Genomic DNA, 21,543 nt, shown 5'->3' with positions numbered 1-21,543 from the left:
CTTCAGTGTGTGAAGGTGTAAAATTATTAGTTTGCCTCCTACCAAATCCTGTCGAATTCCTCATTCTCTAGTTACTGTTAAAGAATTAGGTAAGAAATACCTGATTATAGAGTACAGATCTGGGAGTCGGTATTTACCTTTCAAATCTAGCATCTGGCACAACTGACTTTCAATGCTGGAAAAGTTATTGTGGTAGTACCTCAGTTTCTTCCTCTGTACAATAGAGGTGCTATCTTCATCACAGAAACTTCTGTTAGCATTGGCAGCAAAGCTTTTTTGATGTTTTTGGGGTTTTTTTTTAACTTCTGTTTTCTATCACAGTTTATTGAACAGAGAAGAAAAATCTTAAGAAAAATGGGTGTTTAATTTGTCTTTTCTGACAGGAGGTGTTTTTGCTAAGGTACTTGAGTGTCAGGTATTTGGAATAACTTTTTTTTTTAAAGTATTTATTTTACAGCAGTATGTACAGTTACTGTAGAACTAAATTATATTCAGTATGTGCAGATACAATTTTTTTCTGTCTATCCTATGTTTTACTCAAGAAGTATGTAGTTGTAAATCTGCTTTATAGACAGTACAAACTGTGGGAAAGGTGCCTTGTTGAGACTTCGGTTTTGTGGCTTCAGGAACTATCCGCGTTCCACTAATTGCGATGAGTTTTTAAATCAAATTAGAGCTGATTTTACGTGTATTACATTTGTTCCTACAATATGACATAGAAGAGTGACTTAAATATATGAATCCTAAAAGTAAGGATTCTGTAGTATGTACTGCAAAACAAAGATTTAAAACTGTCTGAAATGAAATAAAAAAAAGAATCCCAGTCATGACCAAGGCTTATTAGAAACGTTCGTATCCTTTAGTTTCCAGCCAGTGCTTACATGTGAGCAGCATTATGTAAACTCCATTTGTACATCTGCCAAAGCAAAAAAGATCAGTAGTTCAAACTTTTAAGCTTGACCTACTTTTTTTTTTCTATAGGTACCTCACAACAGCTCAACTTTTTCTCACTTATTTTCTTACTAGTCTTAAAACAAAGTAGAGAGACCTAATTTTTCCTGTCTGCTGCAGTACAGCTGCAGGATGTAGTATTTTAATCTTATCTGGGAGTTTTCCACCTAGTTCTTGAATCCTTTTCCAGCAATGGTTGATACCTGTGTACTTCAGGAGAAGGCAATTAGAGTGACTTATGGAAGAGAAGGAATAGTGACCTTTGAAGAGGTTAAATGCTGCTATTGGTTTTTAAAATCTAATACAAAATTACATTTGTAGTGTGGTGGAACAAATACAATATGAAGGCTGGTTTTATTTCTTGTATAAAGTAATTTGGGGAAATTATAAATTATTATAGATTTGTAGTTTATACAATTCTAAATTTAAAATCCATTTCTTATTACATAATTGTAAGTTGTTACCGTAATTCACAGTGCCCAAAAATTTAGTGATAGACAAGAGTCTTTTTTTTTTATTATTTTTTTTATTTTTTTTTTGTTTTTATTGGGGGCTATATGCAGGAAAAAATTCTATGGTAATTTTGCAGCAATCCCCTTATGTGTGCTCCAGCTGCTTTGCTCAATCTCACTTTTCTTCCCAAAGCTTCTGACTGATGGAGATACACACAGATCTGAAAAACTGGAGATATGGCCAAGAAGAGGATCTGTGCAGGGTACGTGTCTATTTTAAGGAGAGGGGAAACAAGCTAGAGCATTTGACTGGCAAAGTACTTATATTGGCCTAATTCCACAGAAATCTGTATGGAATTAATAGTCATAAGTTATATCCTTTTTCAGGCTGAAGCTCTTGGTTTCTTCCTGTTACATTTGATTTCCTGTTTGATGTATTTACCTGTATTTATTTTTTTTTTTTAATTTTGTAAGTAGAGTTGATTACAAAAGTTTTGTCTGTCTCTGGTACCTTAGGAAACATAGAGTCTGATTGTGATAGTTTGCCTGTGGGATGAACTAATTCAGTATGAAACACTAGCTGCTAAGCGTTAGAGGCTCAAAACTCCTCAGGGTACGTGGAGTCTAGTTCCTCTCTTTGAGCAAAACATACTCAGTCTATTATGTCTGGGTCCTTGGTATGAACTAAAATGCTCCCTTGTGAAGGCATCAAAAGCCTCCCAGGGATTTACTACAGTATTAGAAGCCAGCATTTCCTATCCACACAACGTAGTGCGATAAGCAACAGTTGGCTGCTACCCAGGAGCCTCATGGTAACTGCAGATCTGTGCCATAAATTACAGAGCGCTTTGGGATTATTAAGGATGACAGTCTCTCAAGGTATAATGATTACTAACCCACTTATATGTTTAATAAGTATTTGTCCAGTTGAAGGACAGTTCACATTAGGTCTTTACCTGGAGCAATTCTTCGTGTAGTTGTTTGGACATTGCATTAGTAGGCCTGAGTTGTCTCTGAGCTTGGTACATCCAAGAATTTAGTAATCAAATGCAAGTGGTCATAGGCAGTAAAGTCAAGTAGTTTACTTTTGTAGTGCTCATCATTGAGCCAGCTTCCCAGCTTATAGTGTTGCATTTCTTACTGGGTTTCCTGTTTTCTCATTGCCCAAGTTGTTGTTGCCTTGTTTCCACTTCTCTTACTGTGGCTGCTTCCAGCTATTAGCAGCAATGTAATTTAAGTAAGTTGTATTTTAATATAAGTTGTATTTTAACGAATAGGTGTGGGATTAGAATAAGAGAGAATGGGACGATTGTTTGGTGTGCCTCAGAACCGCTTTGCTGTGAATGCTTCTAAAGAGCTGCTTTGAAGCCAGATTCTTTCTCTGCTTCTCAAATTAATGGCATACATGCTAATGTTATTAGGATGTCTTGGTCAAACTGCTTGCTTTCTGCAGTAAAATCTTCGTATACATCTGAAATGAGATGGGTCCTAACTTCTGTGATAGGCAGGACAAATGTACAAGTAAGAGGGAATGGTTTTATTTGTAACTTTATCAGTATGAGCTTAATGTATCAAACTACATAGACTTTAATTGTAATGTCTTTATACCAAAGCACAGTGAAGACGATTGGCCTTGAAGACAAGGTTTTCATGGACCTGAAGTTTCCTAAAGGTTGAATTTTATATAGAGGGTGACTTGTTTGAGTTGAAGATCTGCTTTAATGTTCAGTTCTTTTCTGTACAAAATAGTATTATTAACTGCAGCATTAAGAGATATCTTTTCTTGAGCACTGACAGCAGCCAGCAGTATTCTTAGAGTCAGTGGAAGTGTCAGCTCCAGAACTATCTACAGTGGAATATTCTGATCTCTCTTCTTGTAGAGGAGAAAATGCACTGCATCTTCAGTGCCTGTGGATGTGAGGAGCATTGTAGGCATTGCATGCTGTGGGAGAAGAGAAGTTAAAAGAGTGAAGAAAGAATTATTTTTTTTTTATTCCTGAGGTTGAATTCCGCTCTGAAAGTAATCATGCACCTGAATTCATGCATTAATGATGTCATTCTCCATTGTAGAAACTCATGTGGGAAGAAGCATGTTTCACTTTGTTTTTTTTAAACCCACACTTAATTCAGTTTAAAACTATGCAACAAGATTGTACAGGAAACCTGAAAAGATTGAATGGCCAAGAATTTCCAGTGTGGTCTCATAAATTCTTTCAGTAGAATATTACTGGGTCACTTGGCAAGTACAAAAGCACTCTGAAGCTTATACATGAAAAATGGTGAAGGCGAGAAGTAGTAGTTGCTGTTTTACAGACGGGAGTCTGTTGACTTATGCCCAATGTAATCTGAACTAAATGCTCTCTGTAAGAATATGTTCAGTAAGATGCAGCCAGTTATAAAGACAGAGCATTTCTTGGCTGTTTATATTGCATCTAAAATTAGAGAGAATTCTGTTTCACAATGTGAGTATTAACAACTGTGTATGTTAACAGATATACTCTTTGGAGCCGTGTATAACATCTGCTTGCTTTTTAAGAATAGTCCCACTTGTTCAGAAAGGACTGACCCCTGTTGTTAAGATAAATTTGTATTTTATTTCAGTAAAGTGCCCACTTAACTGTTCAGGAGTAGTCTGTCTTCTTTTATTCTAGGGGAAAAAAAAGAAGTCTCCAGACTCTTACAGTCTATTTTTGTAGATGCTGATTTGTGATAAGGAAGAAAGTGTTATCAGCACACAGGCAGCACCTGTTAATTGCCTAAATAATTCAGGCTTTAAATTATGGAGGCTTCTAAAACAAGCACTTGCCCTACAAGAAAATAAATCCTGAATATGCTCCCTGCCTTCCCATTCTTCTTTGGTTTTAATGTTGTTCTTGTGATAGGAATAGCAAGTAAATGCCTACATTTGAGAATTATTACTGCAGAAGAAGGTTGGGTTTGGGTTTTTTTTCCAATTTGCCTCAAAAGTTCAAGCTACCTTTTGTACTGGGCGGGGAGGAGGGCTTAAATGTTGTGCTGGCTGTCCCTGTGGACAGATTGTATGCAGTTAAGTTATATGTTAGTTGGTCTTTCAGCACTTAAAGCATTACTTGTAGAGAATAAATTCTTTGTTGGCCCTGTACCTTATGCCTATTTAAAGTGCAGTTTAACCTGTATTTCTGGTTGTTAGAAGCATGTCATACACAGATTTGGCAACGTTTACAAAGTGCCTTTAGGAATAGAAACTAAGGGTAGGTTTTATTCTACTTGCAATGTTACTCTAGTTACAATGAAATACATCTTGGGACATTTTAGGTGCCATTCTTCAACTGACAGAGGTGCCTTATGGAATAAAGCAAGTCTAGTAGAGATAGTATCTTCTGTATTCCCAGTAAGTAGACTGGGGGAAACCTGTGTATCCAAGGAAGGGCCTGCAAGACCAGAAACGTGCTTAATTTTCCAACTATTCCAGTTGTTCTAATAAAACGTATTACTTCTACCTGTAAACTTCCCCCTTCATGGCTTCATTGCTATAAATACAATCCTGCCATCAGTTATGTGATTAAAGAAATTGACACCAAATTGTTAGTGCACTTTATTTGCTTTTTGAGTATTTTATTCTGTATTTAGCAAGGTCTGTCATACTTTCTGGCAGCCTGAGCCTAAAATTTGCTCTCAGCGGTGGACCAGGATAAAGCTAGAATCAGCTTTAAAAAAGCATTACGTGCTCACAGGGTGTATTTAGGCTGAGTGTTTGCAGAGCAGACAACCAAAATGCACGAGTCTGTTCCTAACCATATAAATGCCCAAAGGCATTTAAACACTTCTTTTTTCACCTTACACCACTGGGTGATTCATAAGGCCATGGAGGAGCCAGATCAGTGGGTGTCCTTGGAGCATCTCTGCCACAAGCTGAGATCAGCGCAAAGCTGCAACGGTTACGTCTGACAGAGGAAGATGATCCTTATTCCTCCTGAATTTCATTTGATAAAATGCACAATCTTGAGGGCAGGACCAGAACCTGAATTTTCTCCCTACCCTTGTCGTTAGGCCAGAGAAAATGTTTTAGACTGTAACCAGGAGGGTTGACGCCTATTTTTGTCTCTCTGAATACTGGATATTTTACTTGGTGTGATTTGGGGGTTTAGTATATCTGTCCTGATCTGCTTGAACATCTCTTAAGTTTGAAAACTCAACTGGCTTGGTGAAACGGTGCAGGAATTAAACATGGAGAGCTATGAAGTCCACTTGTTGCCAGCCTGTGAACAGACCACCTTATAAGACACCCGTTGTAAGGTGATCCACTAAACTGTGAAGATCCGTAATTTCTGTGTTTTCTGGTTGTGTTAGAGTAGAACCACGTGGCAAATTCTGGTGCTGCCATTACTGACCCAGCCTGGCCACCTCATGTACTGGCTCCTGGAGATAATGGCCAGCCTCAAAGAGCCTGTGCATCAACCATGCGACTGTGAAGTGATTAACAGGCCGTTTCTGAGAAGACTGGGGTAGGGTTGTGTGGTGTATTGGATGGAGAGGTATCATTTTACAGCTCTGTCTGAAGCCAAATATAACTCTGTTAAAAAGAACACAAGCTCATCAGATGTTAAATGGCAGAACAGCTGTAGGTGTCATAGCTTCTAGCTTTCAATTGAACATATGGTATGAAACTGGTGTAGCTGACTAGAAAAATCACTTTTAAATATTGACACTGCCTTTGATCTTTCTTTTTTTTAAGCAGTGAGTTTTGTCAACTTTGAGGAGCTTTATTTTGGTTGGGGGAAAATGGAAATAACTATGGATTTTTTATTTTTTTCTTCTTACACTAAGTAAAACATTAAGTTTTGTTTTGTTTTGAAGTTCTCTTCCCCCCCCCCGCCTCCCCCAAGGCTCTTGCCACTTTAGAAACTGTAATGATACTAGTCACTGACAACACTACCCTATTGTGAAAGTGCTTACAGTGTCAGAAAACAAACAGCCAGAAGGATGCATCTTATTAGAGATCCTGTTTACCAACATTTAATTAATGCTGTCTTCTGAAGTAGAAAAGAATACCTTTAGCATAGGCAGATTTCTTGGCTGTGTTGTGTGAGAATACACAGAGCCTTTGGTATGTCCTCAGGAGAGTTCTTCCTGTGTTGTTGCCTGAGGATAGATCTTTCAGTGTGTGGTGGTCCATCTCTTTTAAATATAATTTAAAAAAAGGGCGAAACAAAACCCAAGCATTAAAAAGCCCCATCCCAATACAAAGGCAGCATGGCATTGAAACTCCTATGTTGGAATTCAGAAATAAACTTGGATTTTATCAGTCTAAATGTCTGCAATTTAAGCATCTCTTTAAACTTGTATATTATAATGATTGTCATATGTAGTAATAAACTTTTGTAACACGTGTAAGCCAAAAGGATCTTTCCCAATAGATGGCCCCTGATTTTAATTTTTTTTTCCTCTTTGGGGGTGGGAAGAGGGAGGGAGAAGACTGTGGGTTTTGTGAAGGGGGATTTGGTTTGAATTAAGCATGATACAAACACTGAACTGAAAATTTCTGAGACAACTCAAGCACCAGATGGGCTTCAGCACCAAGGCAGGCTTTTCTGTTCATATACCACAACTCTTTTAACAGTGAGTTTAAACTTCCAGAATGAGAATTCTTCTGTTTAAAAGCCAGTAAGCTTTGGAGTTTTATAGAATGCCAAAAATGGTACCTAATAAATTAAATTCTTTGGAAATTAGATTGTTAAATAGCATTCTATTAGTAGGTTCCTCATAGCTAGCATAAGCTGGCTTTGAAGCTAGGGATATTACCTCACCTATTATTGCCAATATGAGTATCTTTAAGAAAGATGGTTAGTTCGTGAAACAGAGAAATGTGCTTTATATCTCTAGAGCAGGAAGGATGGTGCATTTCAAAGTTGGTTTGAAAGGGAGAGAGCTTTCTGCTTTCAGAGAACGAGATAAATGGAGTAGAAGAGAAATAGCTTATATAATAACATGCTCCATTTTGCAATATTAACTTGAATGGCTCTTAAAAGACACACTGCAGATATAGCAAGGACTGTGCCAGTATATCTAAGTCTTTATTAAAACTGATCATTTAACATTTTATAAATACTTTTTAGGTGTTTGGTTTGTACCATTAAATATCCTTTGGACACAAGAATTATCTTGCATCTGGTCTGCTTCAGAGTGAGAAACTCCCAAAGCTTTTTTTTTCAGGGTTACAATACCTATTAGATTATTTGAGAGACAAATCGGAGTGAATGCCAAAAACGTAAGATCTGGCATACACAGGATAGGAAAGATAATTTATAATCCTTTTGTTTTGAACTCCTCCATGTTCTGTGCCTTTGCAGTTAATCCTCTGTTATTCTTTTAAGCCTTTCTCTAGATCATCCTTTAACGTTCGTAAATCTTATTTATTAAGTCTGAACTTGGTTGCCTCTTAATCTACTAACTGAACAACATACTGGAACATCCGTAGCAAAAGAATCAATCTATCATGCCACATCCTGAATACTGTACTTGCATGGTAACCTCGAAATTATTTTAGTGGCATAAGTACTAAAGAGCATCTATTCAAACTACCCCCATCCCTCACAAAAGAAGTAATTATTTATGCAAGAGCAGTAACAGATATAGTATTCTTATACTTGATTGGAAACTGGCAGTTGATCCTCTTATATTTTGATCCTTTTATATACCCTTTATAGTTATTTAGGTATAACCCAGTTTTATATTGTTCTACAACAATGACCTAAGCAAGAAAGTGGAAGAAGGGGTGTTCAACTTGCTTATAGTTTCTTAGCTGCAGTTTATGTCTATGTGCTATTTTACAAAATGGTCTGATATGACATAATTTGAGGTTAGAAACATTTTTAAATTGCTTTAATGGGTCAATGGCTGAAAATTTAGATGAGGACAAACTACTTTTCCATTAAAAATTCTATGAGCTGTGCCAGTTGGCATCACTCAGTGGGACGTTATGTACAGAGAGAACTTATGATTTTGTTTAACTATTACAACTTGGACCAGGCCTTTTGGCATCAAGAGGTCTTCCCCAGTATTGTTAATCCTTTTTTCTCGCCAGATTTGCGAACTAGCAAAATAGTGTATCTTTTTCCTCTTCTCACCAGAAGTGGTGCATATCCTGCAAAAGCATAGCTTTTTCACTAACCTTCTGCACTGTTTAGTCTAAGCATAACTAATCTCCTCATAAGAGAGGGTACAGGGCCTGGTATCTGCTGGAGTTTTACACTGGAATAAGTAGAATGAACTGTATGTACCCTGGAGTATCTCATAGGTTGTGCTAGGGAAGGATCACCAGTGTCAGTTCCCTAGCTTTTGGGGAAGGCTGAAGGGACAGTACTCTGTCTCCACGGAACTAATACCTGGAATATAGAATTAATAGAAATTTTCTCCAAAACAGAACACATTATAAGTAATCCTAAAGAAGTCAATCTGTCTTCCCCCTTTGTATAGTAATATCACGTGAAGTGCCCATTGCAGGAAAATAAATTCCATATGTAGGACTGGGAAGCATCCCACTTAAACTGCTAAATTCCTTGGATGACTTTGAAAAATTTTCTTCGTAGAAATACCTCCTCCTTGTTTGCTGTTACGGGCAGTTGCATTGGAACTATTCTTACGATGCTCTGTTGTTTGTTCCTCTCAGGAATTCCTCGGCTATGCTTCGCTCACTTTGAAAGCGGTCTTCTGTCAGAGAGGCTTGGTTGCAGGCAAGGAGCAGCAGACATGTTAAAGGCAAGGTGGCCGAAATCAACTTGATGGTTATCTTTAACACTGGTACAGGGAATTGGTCTGCCATGACAAAGTAACTGCGTTCTCTTTAAACCTTTCAAGCTTCCACTTGGACTGGGTAGCAAGCTACAGCGATGTGCTAGGCAGCTGCAGCCTGTTCCTCCTCTTAGATGAACCTAGATTGTTTCCCATTCAAGTTTATTAATTTCATAGAACTTAGACACTTTACAAGAACAACTTGATTTCCTCCTGTCCTTGTCTATGGCCCAACTGAGCTGCCCTTATTTTATGTATGTCATTCTCTGGGATGCAACTGTTACCTAACCAGCAGCAGTGACTGTTTTAGTGTGCCCAAATAACGTACCTCCATGAACTGTGCTCGCTACTAAAACATAAAACTTACCAGCGTCCTTGCCATATTGGTGGTGCTCTAAGATTTACGTGACCAACAACTCATTAGGAACCCTGTAAACTGTGCTCTTTGCTTAGTAATGATGGTTTAACAAGTCCACAGTACACTAAAGAAAAGGATCTTGTTTGAGCAGAAATTGTTTGGCAGTCACAACTGGGGTTTCTAGCAGAAACACACCATTTCATCAGGACAGGGAGGGCGGGCAAGCTATCTGGAAATGGTTGGGTGTTTTAACCTCCTCACTAGGCATACTGGCCCGTAATATTTATTTAATGTTGGTAATCAGGATTTTGCTAAGGATGTGGTTGATATATGGAAGGTAAAAGTGAAGAAGCTGTTGTCAGGGAATGTGAAGGATTGTAGATGCATTTAATTGCAAGGAATAATGTTTTCTCTAAAATGAGAGAAAAGAGTACAGGTATTTTTAAGTGGGAACTGTATAGGTGGACAGAGGAGGAGCAGGTGCCCTAAGCTGTATGAGCAAGAGCAGTTCTGAGGATTTGTGCTTTGCATGTTTATGCCACAGTGTAGCTGCTGCGCTCTGTGACCTTCAAACATTCGAGCCCCACCTCATTCAATACATCCTTCTTTTACCATATTAGTTGCTGCTTACGCTGTGGTAAACTCTTCATGGCAGTGGCATCTCTCCTGTGTCCATCTGACATGTTTTATCCTGCGTGTTCCAGCAGTGGAATAACAGATGAACAGCCATCATTATGCTACTGCTTTCCAGCCGTGATATTGCTGTGCCACTTTTAATAATTCAGAAGTGCTGGAGAGGTGGGGGAGCGAAGGGCTGCAGCAATCTTTGTTTCTCTGTAGCGTGTGATTCCTCCTCGGTGGCTCTGGAGTTACCACGGAAACAGGAGAGGGATGGTACAGCGCCATGGGACTCGTGGGTCGGCTAGTGGCGGCGGCACTTCAGCACGGAGGGATAATACGAGGGCTTCCCTTTCTCTGGTTTGGTGCTGTTCCCCCTCTTCCCTCAATGGTTTTATGAAACTTAATTGTTAAACAGGTGATGCTCCCAAATATTTGCTAAAGAGTCTTTTTTGTTACTGATTCAAGTAAAAATACGCAGTGTCAGAAAATGAGCATTACCTGGTGGTCTGGAGGAGTTGGGTTGGGGTAGTGTAGGAATATGATCATGAAATCTTTCACTGGTATAAACTGGAGTCTTGGTTACAGTCAGACTGTCACTACTGGAAGGTTGTTTAATGTGTTTGAAATGCACTGGTACTTTGGAAAATAGATTTACTGGAAAAGACTAAGGACCACTTCACTAACATTTGTTCAGTGCAGCATTCTCTGTTTTGTTGAAGGCTGAATCTCATCTCAGTACTAGTTTTCAGTAAGTAGAATATCTGTCCAAATCCTCTCACACTAGCTATACTGATATGCATAATGCCAGTCCTAAAGCTAGAGGGAAAGGCATACAAGAGAAAGGGAGCAGCATCCAGCATCTCAGGTTGTTACAGCTGCCGGTGGCTGTGCAAGTGCGGACACTGGGAGGTGGAGGATGGGCAGGCGTGGTTAGTCACTGCATGTGGTTTGGGGCTGTATCCATCTTTAAGCTGCCTAATCTGCTAGCATTAGCTGTGCTGTTGGGTTTATACCTGTGTTAGGGGCTTAGATTTTCAGTGATTATGCTGGAATTGTTCTGAGGGAACGACTAAAAGCCTCTTACCTAGGGATCAGAGTAGAACTTGGTGACTGGCTTGAGATGGACCGCTGGGCTCTTTGCTAACTGCAGGCAGAAGGAGACTGTTCAGCTTAGTATCTCTGTCCTTCCTTTCAATGATAGTGACAGATATGACTAGAAAAAGGTTAAACAAGATTTTCTGGAACAAGTTAGTTTGTTGGCAGCTGCCTGGCAACTGTTTGCTTGATTGCTTTAAAATGGGACCAAGACAATAAAATGCTGTGTAAACCCACTCTTCTTTTGAATTTTGTAACAAATAAATACTGTTTTTCCACACCAGAGACTTCTGTTGAAGTCTGCAATCAACAGGAGATTTGTCACTATGGGAGCAAGCTATGAGGTTTAATTTCCTTTGCCCAGTTTACATACACAAGTGAGGTATCCCTGTCTAGTAAACCTAAATATGAACTTCAAATGTATTTACAATCACATAATGAGGTTGTTTCTCCCAGTTACATTTGTGAAACCTTTAGAAATAGTTCAGAGACCTTCTTTTGCTCTCCATTTGCCTCCCTAGATTCTGCAGACTCAGGGTTCAAAACCTCAAATGTGGAGTAACTACTTCAAATTTGTAATCCATGAAGCAGAGTTAAGAGAAAATACTAAGTATGTGCTAGCAAAAGCTTAACCATAAAGTACAGTATTTTTCCTCCAGAGTGGCAGGTCCTTGAATTTAATTGCTGATGCTTTAAAACCCTCATTATAATAGAGTGGAACAACACACTTGGGGACCAGAAGTGATGTTTAGGAAACCCTGCCTTGAGTAGTTTCTTGCAACTATCCTTGTGCCTTCAAAAGGGATGCTACCATGGTATTCACAAGTCAGAGATTCGTGTTCTTTTTTTTTTTTTTCATCTTCAGTTGTGGGGGTTTTGGGATTTTTTATGTTTTTTCTCCAGAAAATAATCAGCCTTTGGAGAAGCAGACATTGACAGCAAAAGAATTGCACCAGAAAATAATATTTCAAGATGGAGTTATCTCATGTTTCCCCTGTTTCCTCTAAATACAGCCCTGCTGGGCTTAGCTTTGGTCCTCTCTGAATCTAACATGTTGAATGTGCTCTTATTAGTTGAAAGTGTCTTCAGTATAAACTGCAAATTGCACCTGAAAGACCAGTTTGTTGTCTCTTTCTAATACATGCTCATCTCTGGCAACTGTTCTTCAGTTTTTGTTAATATAAAATGGAATGGAGTCCAGCACAGTGGTTCTTATCACTGGTGCTTTTGCCAAAGTTAAAAATGCACTAAATTATTGCTGTGAATTCAGGAGACATGAACTCAGAAAGCATCTGTTGAGTGTGATGTCATTTTTATGAAGTCATCCTCTAGATTAGAATTGCAGTTTAGAAAAACTCTGACTTCTACTGCAAGTATAGTAAAATTGTTAAATCCTAGTCTTGCAGAATGATTGGGATTAATTTCCTGTTCTATGATACTGCAGTGAATAGCCTCTTTATCCCCAGACTACAGGAAACTCCTTGGTGTTTTGTATGAGGATCTGCAACGTGTGTGTGTTTCAAGGAGCTTGACTTTTAAGGACACATGCACATCTTCCCTCTGCCTCAGAAGCTGATGTAAAATTGAAATGTGGCAGGGTATGAAAAAGCAACTGAGAAGCAGTTAATGTAAAACTGTGTACTGCACAGGTCTGCGAGCTGCACAGGATTGCTTGTGTAATTCTGGCTCAATTTTGTGTAATCCTGGTGCTCAGCAATGGTGTGATTGCTGTATATCTGGAGTAGAAAATGCCAGTTTTGTTGGTTTTGTAACTGATGCTTTTTTAAAGGGTTTACTTCCAACTTTTAGCTGAAAATTAATCTCAGAATCTTTCAGTTGGTATATACGCAATTAAAAGGATGTATTTGATTAGGGCTAAAAATTTGTAGTCTAAACAAAGGTTACAGGTACACTTCAACAGTACTGATTCAGTAGTGGTTTTGCTCTTGGTTCTTCTCATCCTCTATGAGTGAATTAGAAGAGCTTGTAAAGTTGGCTTCAGGATGCTAGGAGGTGCATGCTAGGACTGGTTACCCTTTCAACTCTTGGCTTACTTCTTTGTTTCATGCTACTCCCCTCACACCCCCACCCCACCACCCCCCCCGGAAGTTAAAGTAGTATGATAGTTGTTTCTTCAAAAGACATACTATATCTAAGCTTCCAAGTCTTACTGCAGTAGTTTCTAAATTGTCCTCTTTTGATTTTAAACACGTCAACTAAAGTAACATTTACTTAGAATAATTTGTGGAGAAAAATGTTGACTATAGTGTTATCCACTGTTGTCTTTTTTGCTCCTAATTTAGATAAAGGACAATTGTGATTACTTAGGAAAGCAGTTCAGAACAAGGGAAAAAATAAGAAATACAGGACTTAATGTTTAAGAGATACTGGAAGAAATGGATTTTAATCTTGCATGTTAACTCTGGGTTAAAATTTTCCAAATAAAGATAACATCAACATTAAAGCTTACTAAAGGCTTCTTTATGAGTCTGAAAAGCACTGAATTGGATTTTAAATCAGATTAATTTTTTATTTAATACTTCATTTTATGTAAAACTTGATGGTTTCTGTACCAGCCTCATCCTTTTCCTAGGATCTTTTTGATAGATCTTTTGTAGATATTCCAGTTTGCGTGTGTTAGCTGTCAAAAGACCAGCCTCTTGCACAGAGGGATTCTTAAAGAGTTACTATAAAGAAAAGGATTTGGGTTTTTTTTTTAATGTTCTTAAAATCTTGGCATGAATCAAGTGCAGTTTCTGCTGCAAGACTTTGAGGAGTAAAGCTGTATTTACAGATAAGGGGAAAAGGCATTAGACAGTTAAAGGCATTTTAGGGGTCTGCAGCTCATTTTGTTTGATTATAAAATTATTTCATCTTTCACAGATGAGGGAGTGATCCTCCATACAACTCTGTTGCTACTTTAGCTGCTATTGGCAGGCTTTATAGGAAAGGAGTGCTTTATCCCTTTGATTAGACCTTGATTGCCACTCAAGAACCAGATACAGCTTGCAGCCATCTCGCTTCAACTTGTGCAAGCCTATGATGAAAGAACATGAAAATAGATGTTTAAAGCATGCCCCCCACCATCCTCTGAGTTTGAAAGGCTTATTGAGGTTTGTCAGAGAAAGAATCCCTTATTTTTGGAGAATTCTGAGCTTTGGTTTGCAATTGAGCGCCCCTCAGAGAGGATTTTGAAAGTTTACTTGCCTCTCTGCTATGTATTTTCAGGTGCTCTCACAGTTGGCCTTGTGCGACAGTGTCAAACCATCCATGGACGTGACAGGACCTGTATTCCTCCACGGCTGCCTCCTGAGTGGGTCACTACGTTATTTTTCATCATTATGGGAATCATTTCACTAACTGTCACATGTGGTTTGCTGGTGGCTTCCCACTGGCGAAGAGAAGCTACTAAATATGCCCGCTGGATAGCTTTCACTGGAAGTAAGTGACCTCAACCTCACAGTTGACCTGTATACAGGATAAACTGGTGGAGTCTAAAGTAACACTATAGTGTTGTTAAGGAGCAGTGCTTAGGGCTCTTACTGTACAAAACACTCCTTCTCTTTAAATGGCACGTCTGAGGAAAAAACAATATTCTTCAAAAAACAAGGGGTTTGTATCTTAAGTGACTGTGATTGAGAGGGAATAACTGACTGTGGGCCCAAGGTGAGAGAAAAGAAGGCCTTTTACCTTCCTTGGGCAGTGCATTAATTGACCTAAGAAAATGAGCAGGGATAGAGGAGGTCAGTCCTGAACTGTACATCTGATAGTCTCTCATTCTTCCCCATTCTCATATATCCAGGGCTTATTCCTAGCAGACTGGAATGACTAAAGATTTCCGCCCCAAGGAAGAGGCAGCAGTTTGATAGATCTGACTAACTACAGTCTGAAATCCATCCCTCCTTCAGGTGTCTCATGAATACCTTGTTCAGGGTTGATGCTGGTTCAGTTGTTCACGCTCACAGTAGGTGTTTTAATCAGAGTATCTGCATCCTAATTGGCTATGCAGGAGGATTGCCCACTGCAGAGCATCTGCTGTGCTTCACAGCACTGAGACTTTTGCTTGCCTAAGTGACCTGCAGCAGTGCTTTAGCTGGAAGGAGGAGTATCAGTGCTTTTCTGCCTCCCTCTGTATAAGCACTAGCATAACTCCTGACAGCTGATCCTTCTCTAGCAGCCCTGTGTTTCTAGACAGGGAAGCATGTCCTGTGGCTACTTCGATGCAAAAGAAAAATACAGTGAGTAAAGGGAATAACTTTCAAACTTCCTTTTCTTGGTGTGTGTTACAGGCTTAGCCCAACTGTGAAATGGTGCCTTAATGGTGGGGATGACAGCATGAAAAACTCAAAACCTGAGGGCTTTAAAATTGACTTGAATTAAGACATACCACTACAGGTAGTGTGAACGCTAACTAGAAAATGCAAGTTGTTGGTTTACATAGGCATAAATAACTCTGTGACATCTAATGATATCTAATATGAATGAGATTTAACCTTGTTTTGGGGAAGGGAATAATATAAAAAAGTACTCAGCTTCAACAAAGGTACTTCACTGAGGCACTTGTACAATCAAAGCCATCCTTCTGGCAACTTTGCTACACAGCATATTAAATTAACAGTGCAGCTCTTGCAGACAATGGAGCTATTGAAACACTGTATCCATGTGATGGACTTCAGTTTATTTTCTGGTGAATGATTAAAATAGCAGACACGAGTATTACTGAATATTCCATCCCATGTTTTCCAGTACGCTTGTTTGTGTATACATATTTCATGTATATGTAATGTATGCAGGGAGGCTTTAAACTCAAAATGCCATATAAAATTAAGATGTTTACAGTAAGCTGAAGTCAAAGCTCTAGAGTAGAACAGGTTTTTGGAGTACTGTACGTTAACAGTTAATACCACAATATATTTACTGAGGGTTTTCTCCTTAATTCAGAGCTTGTATTTTGAGCTTTACATATTGTAATGTTTTAAAATATCTCCAGTTGTAACATCCCTGCATCTTCAGTTTTCTACAACTGTGGTGGTCAGTTCAGCCAAAAAGTCTGGTACTCTAAAGCTGGCATTTTTTCCCTGTCGATCTCTTTAGGCTTGCAACAGATCCATTATTGGAAGACTAAATATAGAAGTACATTTTTATTTCAGCACTTGCCTTTTTGTTTAATAATGGAACATACTGATTTTTTCTTTTGCAAGTCAGTTATTCATAATTCTGTTAAGATATGATCTCTGCATTGCTGAAATTCTAAAATTCAACATCTTGAGTATACTTCTCCAATACAAGCAATTCTGTGACCTTTGCATTCCACTTAATGATGATGGGAAATACTATTGCTTAACTTGTAAGAAAAAACACTTTTGAAAAAAAGAAATGAATGGGAGGAAGAGTTCTGTATTTTTCAAAAAGTTATGTGACAAATTGCAACAAAAATTACTAACCTACTTGTAGATCAGTATTAGGAAACCATGTGGAGTCAATTTGGAATACCATGAACAGGTCCTTCCTGTGAAGTGCTGGTGCTTTAAGATGAAAACATGTAGAAGGGGGTAGGGAAAACATACTTGTATTACATCTCTTCTGCAAGCAATTTCAAGACGCAACAGCCTCACACAGGCTGCTAGCAGACATTCTTCCCACAGAACTTTCTGAACACAACATAAGACGTGCTATCTTAGGCAGGCAGGGAAGTCTGCTGGGACTGCCAAAGGCAGCTCTGGGACTGGCAGCTCCATTCCCTTCAAATGCAAGGTCTAGAGTAAATCATCTAAAGGCAAAGGAATCCTCTTAGTCCTTTCCTTGCAACTCTGACAGCAGCAAGGAGAGCCTGGTAAGAGGTTGCTCTTTCCCAGTTCATGCTGGAATTTATATGACAATGTGTAGTTCATATTTTTCATGGAATTTCTGCTTGTAATCTTGTCATCTTGTATGACTCCAGATTTTTTTTCCACCATGTACCTATAGATGTGAATTATTGCTGAGAGCAGTCTCTTCTATCTAGCTAAGGGACACATGAAGGACAAAGGTTTGATCTGTCAATTCTCTTTCCTGTATACACTTCTAAAGGAAAATCCCAAGAGAGTACTTACTTGCACAGTGTTTGCATCCTTCCCCAGCCGGGTGATTTTACTGCACAGAAACTTGTCTTTCTGGTTTCTCTGCAAACCAGCTTTGTGGAGAGAAGAGGTATTTCCTTCTTCTAGGTAATGTTGCACAAGTGACAGAAGCCTTCTAAAGGCAAATGTGGAAGTTTATCTTCAATTTCTTTACAGAAGAGTCTTCCAAGAATCATAGTATTCCTTCTGTTGTGATAGGTATTGTCACTTTGGGCATAGTTACTGTCAAAACTAGCTGCAATGTTTGGGTCCTGTTAAGTGTAGTACCAAATTCATACAATGTAATGGAGAGTAGATTCCTTCTTGGTGTTTGTTTCTTGGCTCTTGGAGGAATTCACAGAGCTCCCATAAGATCTGTTTACATCTTACACAGATTCTGGTCTCTGACCATCTGCTACAACTAGAAAAGGAATTAATTCTGTGTCTGCTAGCACCGAATGCGATGCTTCTCTGAGGTGTGTCAAGGGAGGAGATGCTGGTCAGAAAAATATTTCTACCTTTTTTCAAGCACTTACCAGAGAGTCTGGTATACTTTTGCCAGAGGATTTAAATGTTCATGAGTATGATGGACTTGGGTTTTGGAATGCAAGTAAAAATGGGGCAGGGTAATCACATTTTTAATTAACCATAGCTATCCTGTAAACATCTATCCCTGGTGTTTCCCAGTGATAAAGTGCTTCCTGAGTTACTGAAGATTTGTACCAGGTGATGTTTTCAATGTTACGCATCCCTAAAGAGGCAAGCAGGTATTACAATGAGTCCTCTAAAGACTAGACATTAGCTTTTTCCTTGCATTAATATGCTGTATCCTGGATTTTTTAAGTTGTCATTGTATGCTCAAAACAATTTCAAGCTGAAGAATTACAGAAACTACATCTTTTTGTGACAGGCACCATTCAGAGCAGTCTAGAAATGATTGGGTTTTGTTACCTAAGTATTTTTGTTAATAGAAACTGTAGTCAGTAAGTGTCTTTTCTGCAGATTTTCCTGTCCAAGGAAGAATTTGAAATCAAGAGCAACTACTCTTGAGGAAGAAGTTCTTTATGGGTTGTTGGAAATTCACTGAGTCAATACTACCAGATATGGAAAGTTGTATTTGGGCTTCCTGTCCTCTAGCTTACAAATCTCCTTCTTAAAAAAATACACTTAATTAACTGAGCACTTATATATTGGATTTTCTTCTTAGTTTCTTCATTTTTTATATTGGATTTGCTCCTTAGCTGCTGCTTATTGAAATAAATTCATCATGCAGTCTTTTCTTAATGACTTGTCAAAACTTTGCCCTAATTCCTTTGCCAGGCTTCGTAATCTGAGAGAGACTTTGATGAATCCATTTTTTATTTGCTATTTTAGTAGACTAAAAATTCAGACCACACTAAGAAAATTGCTTGGACACCCTCAGAGCAGAACGTGTGCTGTGAGGATGCACAGTGGAAGAGAAAAGATGGCTGGTTACTTGTGTAGTGAAAGTTTGACATGTGTGTGCACATCAGCATTCTGCACACACAGAAGTTATTTTTGGGTTCTGCTGTGAAGTGATGGAGAGTTGAGGTGCCTACATCCTTCTGTCCCTTGGCAAAACACAAGGAGACACTGGGCACGCACTCCACAGTGCCACCAGCAGATCTCAGACCTGGTATGCGTATGTCCAACACACCTCAAAGAACAGTGAGAGGATTAAAGATCTGTTCTTCAACCACATCCATGAGTCCATCAGAACTTTTACAGCTGTGTAGTTCTTGAATATAATAACGGAGATTTAATCTTGGAAGTGCAGGTTGTTTTCCGAATCCTGAAGCTATTTCCTGTAAGTGTGGTGGTGTTAAAATGTTGCAGAACTTTTGTAAATAACTGTAATGCCCATCAGGGAATAACTGGATGTAATAGGACGTGTGCTGAGATATGATAATGTGATTTATCCTCAGAATATTGTTCAAACTGATACTGATTGTATGTTGTGGTACTAATCACACATCAACCTCTGTTCTCTGGACTACTCAAGGGTAGAGCTCTTCTATGCTTACAAGATCTGCTCAAGAAACACATACCCAAGCTTTCTCTCCTCAGATAGACCAGCTGTTGGTTAAGATACAACTGAAAAAAAGGAAACATTCTTAAGAATTAGATTGTGTAGTGTGGAATTTCATGGATCAATAATCATCTAGATTAAAACCTTCTAGATTATTTAGTGTTTAACGTCTGGTTGCCAGTTGTTTTTAATAGACAGCCTAACGAGGTAGCACTGAGCAAGAGTGTAGTAACTATGTAGTTGCCAGATGTTTTTTGTTTGTACTCTATTTCTTCCTCTTTAACAAATAATCTGCGGTGTTGCTACATTAAAAGCGAGTCCGGAGCTCCCTCTCGTGGAACATTCGGGTTTTTTTCCTTTCCTGAAAGCAAGTGCAGTTGATGCTCTGGTGTAGATCATGGTTTATGAAACCGTCCTTTTTTGTTTATGCCCAAGTTCTGCCTGGACACGTTTTGAATTCAGACTGATCATGCCCAAAACTAGTCTCTTCTATGGAACATGAGTGCTTTTATCCTCAAAACTGAGACCTGTGCTGTGCAAATCATAAGCTTTAAGCATTGAGATATATGGGATAAACTATTCATCTTGGATAAACATGGAGTCCCTCAGAAAAACTTTTTACTATGGGCAGGTAACACCGTAGCTGGATAAACTGGAGGATGTGTATTTAGTCAGGAAAAGCATTAGTGAAGTTACATTAAAAATACTGGGGCTGCACCAGCCTATCATTTCCTGTTTTGGAACGACTAGAGACTTTGTCCTGGTGAGGCCAAAGAGCACAGGCAAGCTCCTGAATTTGTTTTACATACTTTGGAAACAAAAGCAGCTGCAACACTGCTGACTTGCACAGGAACCAGTGATTAAGGTTGCCAGTGGATTTTACTGTTGCTTATTTGACTTGTGGGGAAGCTGAAGCAGGGAACAGCATCCCCAGTTTGTTTGTCTCTTAGTGATGGAGACAAGAAGGGGAAGAAAAGGACAGCATGCAAGTCCCTTACTAATAAACAAAAAGCATCAGTATGTGTAACCTGAGGGAAGACTGAAAAAATCAGCATTAAAAAGTCCTGGGCAACCTGATCTAGATGAAAATGTCCCTGCTTATTGCAGGGGGGTTGGACTAGATGACCTTTGGGGGTCCCTTCCAACCCAAACTGTTCTATGATTCTATGTTTTCAAAGCAAGATAAAGCCTACTCAGTCATTACAAGCAAGTTAGTTATTGGAATATCTCAGCTCTTCAGTTTGGTCAGAATGCTTTGCTTACTTTTCTGGACTGCTCTGTGAACAAGTAAGTATTTAGACTTTTAACACAGCATTAACCATTTCTTTCTTTTCTCTTTTCTTTGCAGTGATTCTATTCTGTATGGCAGCCCTAATATTTCCAATAGGATTTTACATCAGTGAAGTTGGAGGTCAACCATATAAATTACCCAACAACACAGTGGTTGGGTCTTCGTATGTACTGTTTGTCTTATCCATTTTCTTTACAATAGTTGGACTTTTATTTGCTGGCAAAGTTTGTTTACCTGGCTGATGAATGTCTGAACTGCGGGACTTTATTTTGGAAAAGAGCAAGACATCAGAATTGCATTCTCAGGAGGATGCCTAGATCAGACTGTCAAACACTTACTGAGAAGAGGAATCTTTGACTTGTTCTCACTATGCACTTTGGATGAAAAAAAGGAGAGCCTTTCCCATAACCAAATACAGACAACGCTGACTAATCTCCTGAGCATACTTTAATGCAGTCAGGTCTGCACTGTGATAGGAACTAGTGAAGAATGCTTTACACTGAGAAGCATAATGCCCCGTGTTACTGTACTGTTCCTGTCTTTAACGTCTAACGATTTGGAAGTCAAAGTATTTATGAACTTTGTGGTAGACCAGAGGGTTGCAGAGGAATTCAAGTGAGGCTGGCCTCGCTGTTTAGGAGATTAGTATTTTACATCTTCCTTCTGATGAGGAAAGCCTTTGGCACCAATGTGGATCAATCTTGCATTACTGCACCAAGAAGCCAATAGATCAAAACATGTTCTCTAAATGTATGTAAGAGCAAGAAGACACATCCCCTGCTCCCCCATAAGCTCTAGAAAAACACTAAGGAACATTTTAGAGGGGGATTTCTTCCTTATATTTATATAAATATATA

At 38.8% G+C, this 21,543-nt stretch overlaps 1 protein-coding gene across 1 annotated transcript; it reads left to right on the top strand.

Annotated features, from left to right (window-relative positions):
- Positions 1-1,596: 1,596 nt before the first annotated feature.
- LOC104400838 (chromosome unknown open reading frame, human C16orf52) lies at positions 1,597-20,928 on the top strand (the record flags this gene model as incomplete). Its single annotated transcript, XM_010015811.1, has 3 exons — positions 1,597-1,666; positions 14,476-14,688; positions 20,744-20,928. Coding segments are annotated over 3 exons (468 nt in total), but the record flags the coding sequence as incomplete, so codon positions are not given.
- Positions 20,929-21,543: the final 615 nt, after the last annotated feature.

This window comes from Nestor notabilis, unplaced genomic scaffold (genome assembly GCF_000696875.1).
Source record: "Nestor notabilis isolate BGI_N333 unplaced genomic scaffold, ASM69687v1 scaffold2676, whole genome shotgun sequence".
NCBI classification, from domain to species: domain Eukaryota; kingdom Metazoa; phylum Chordata; class Aves; order Psittaciformes; family Psittacidae; genus Nestor; species Nestor notabilis.
Note: the sequence above shows the minus strand (reverse complement) of the source record. Positions and strands in the feature narration are given on the sequence as shown.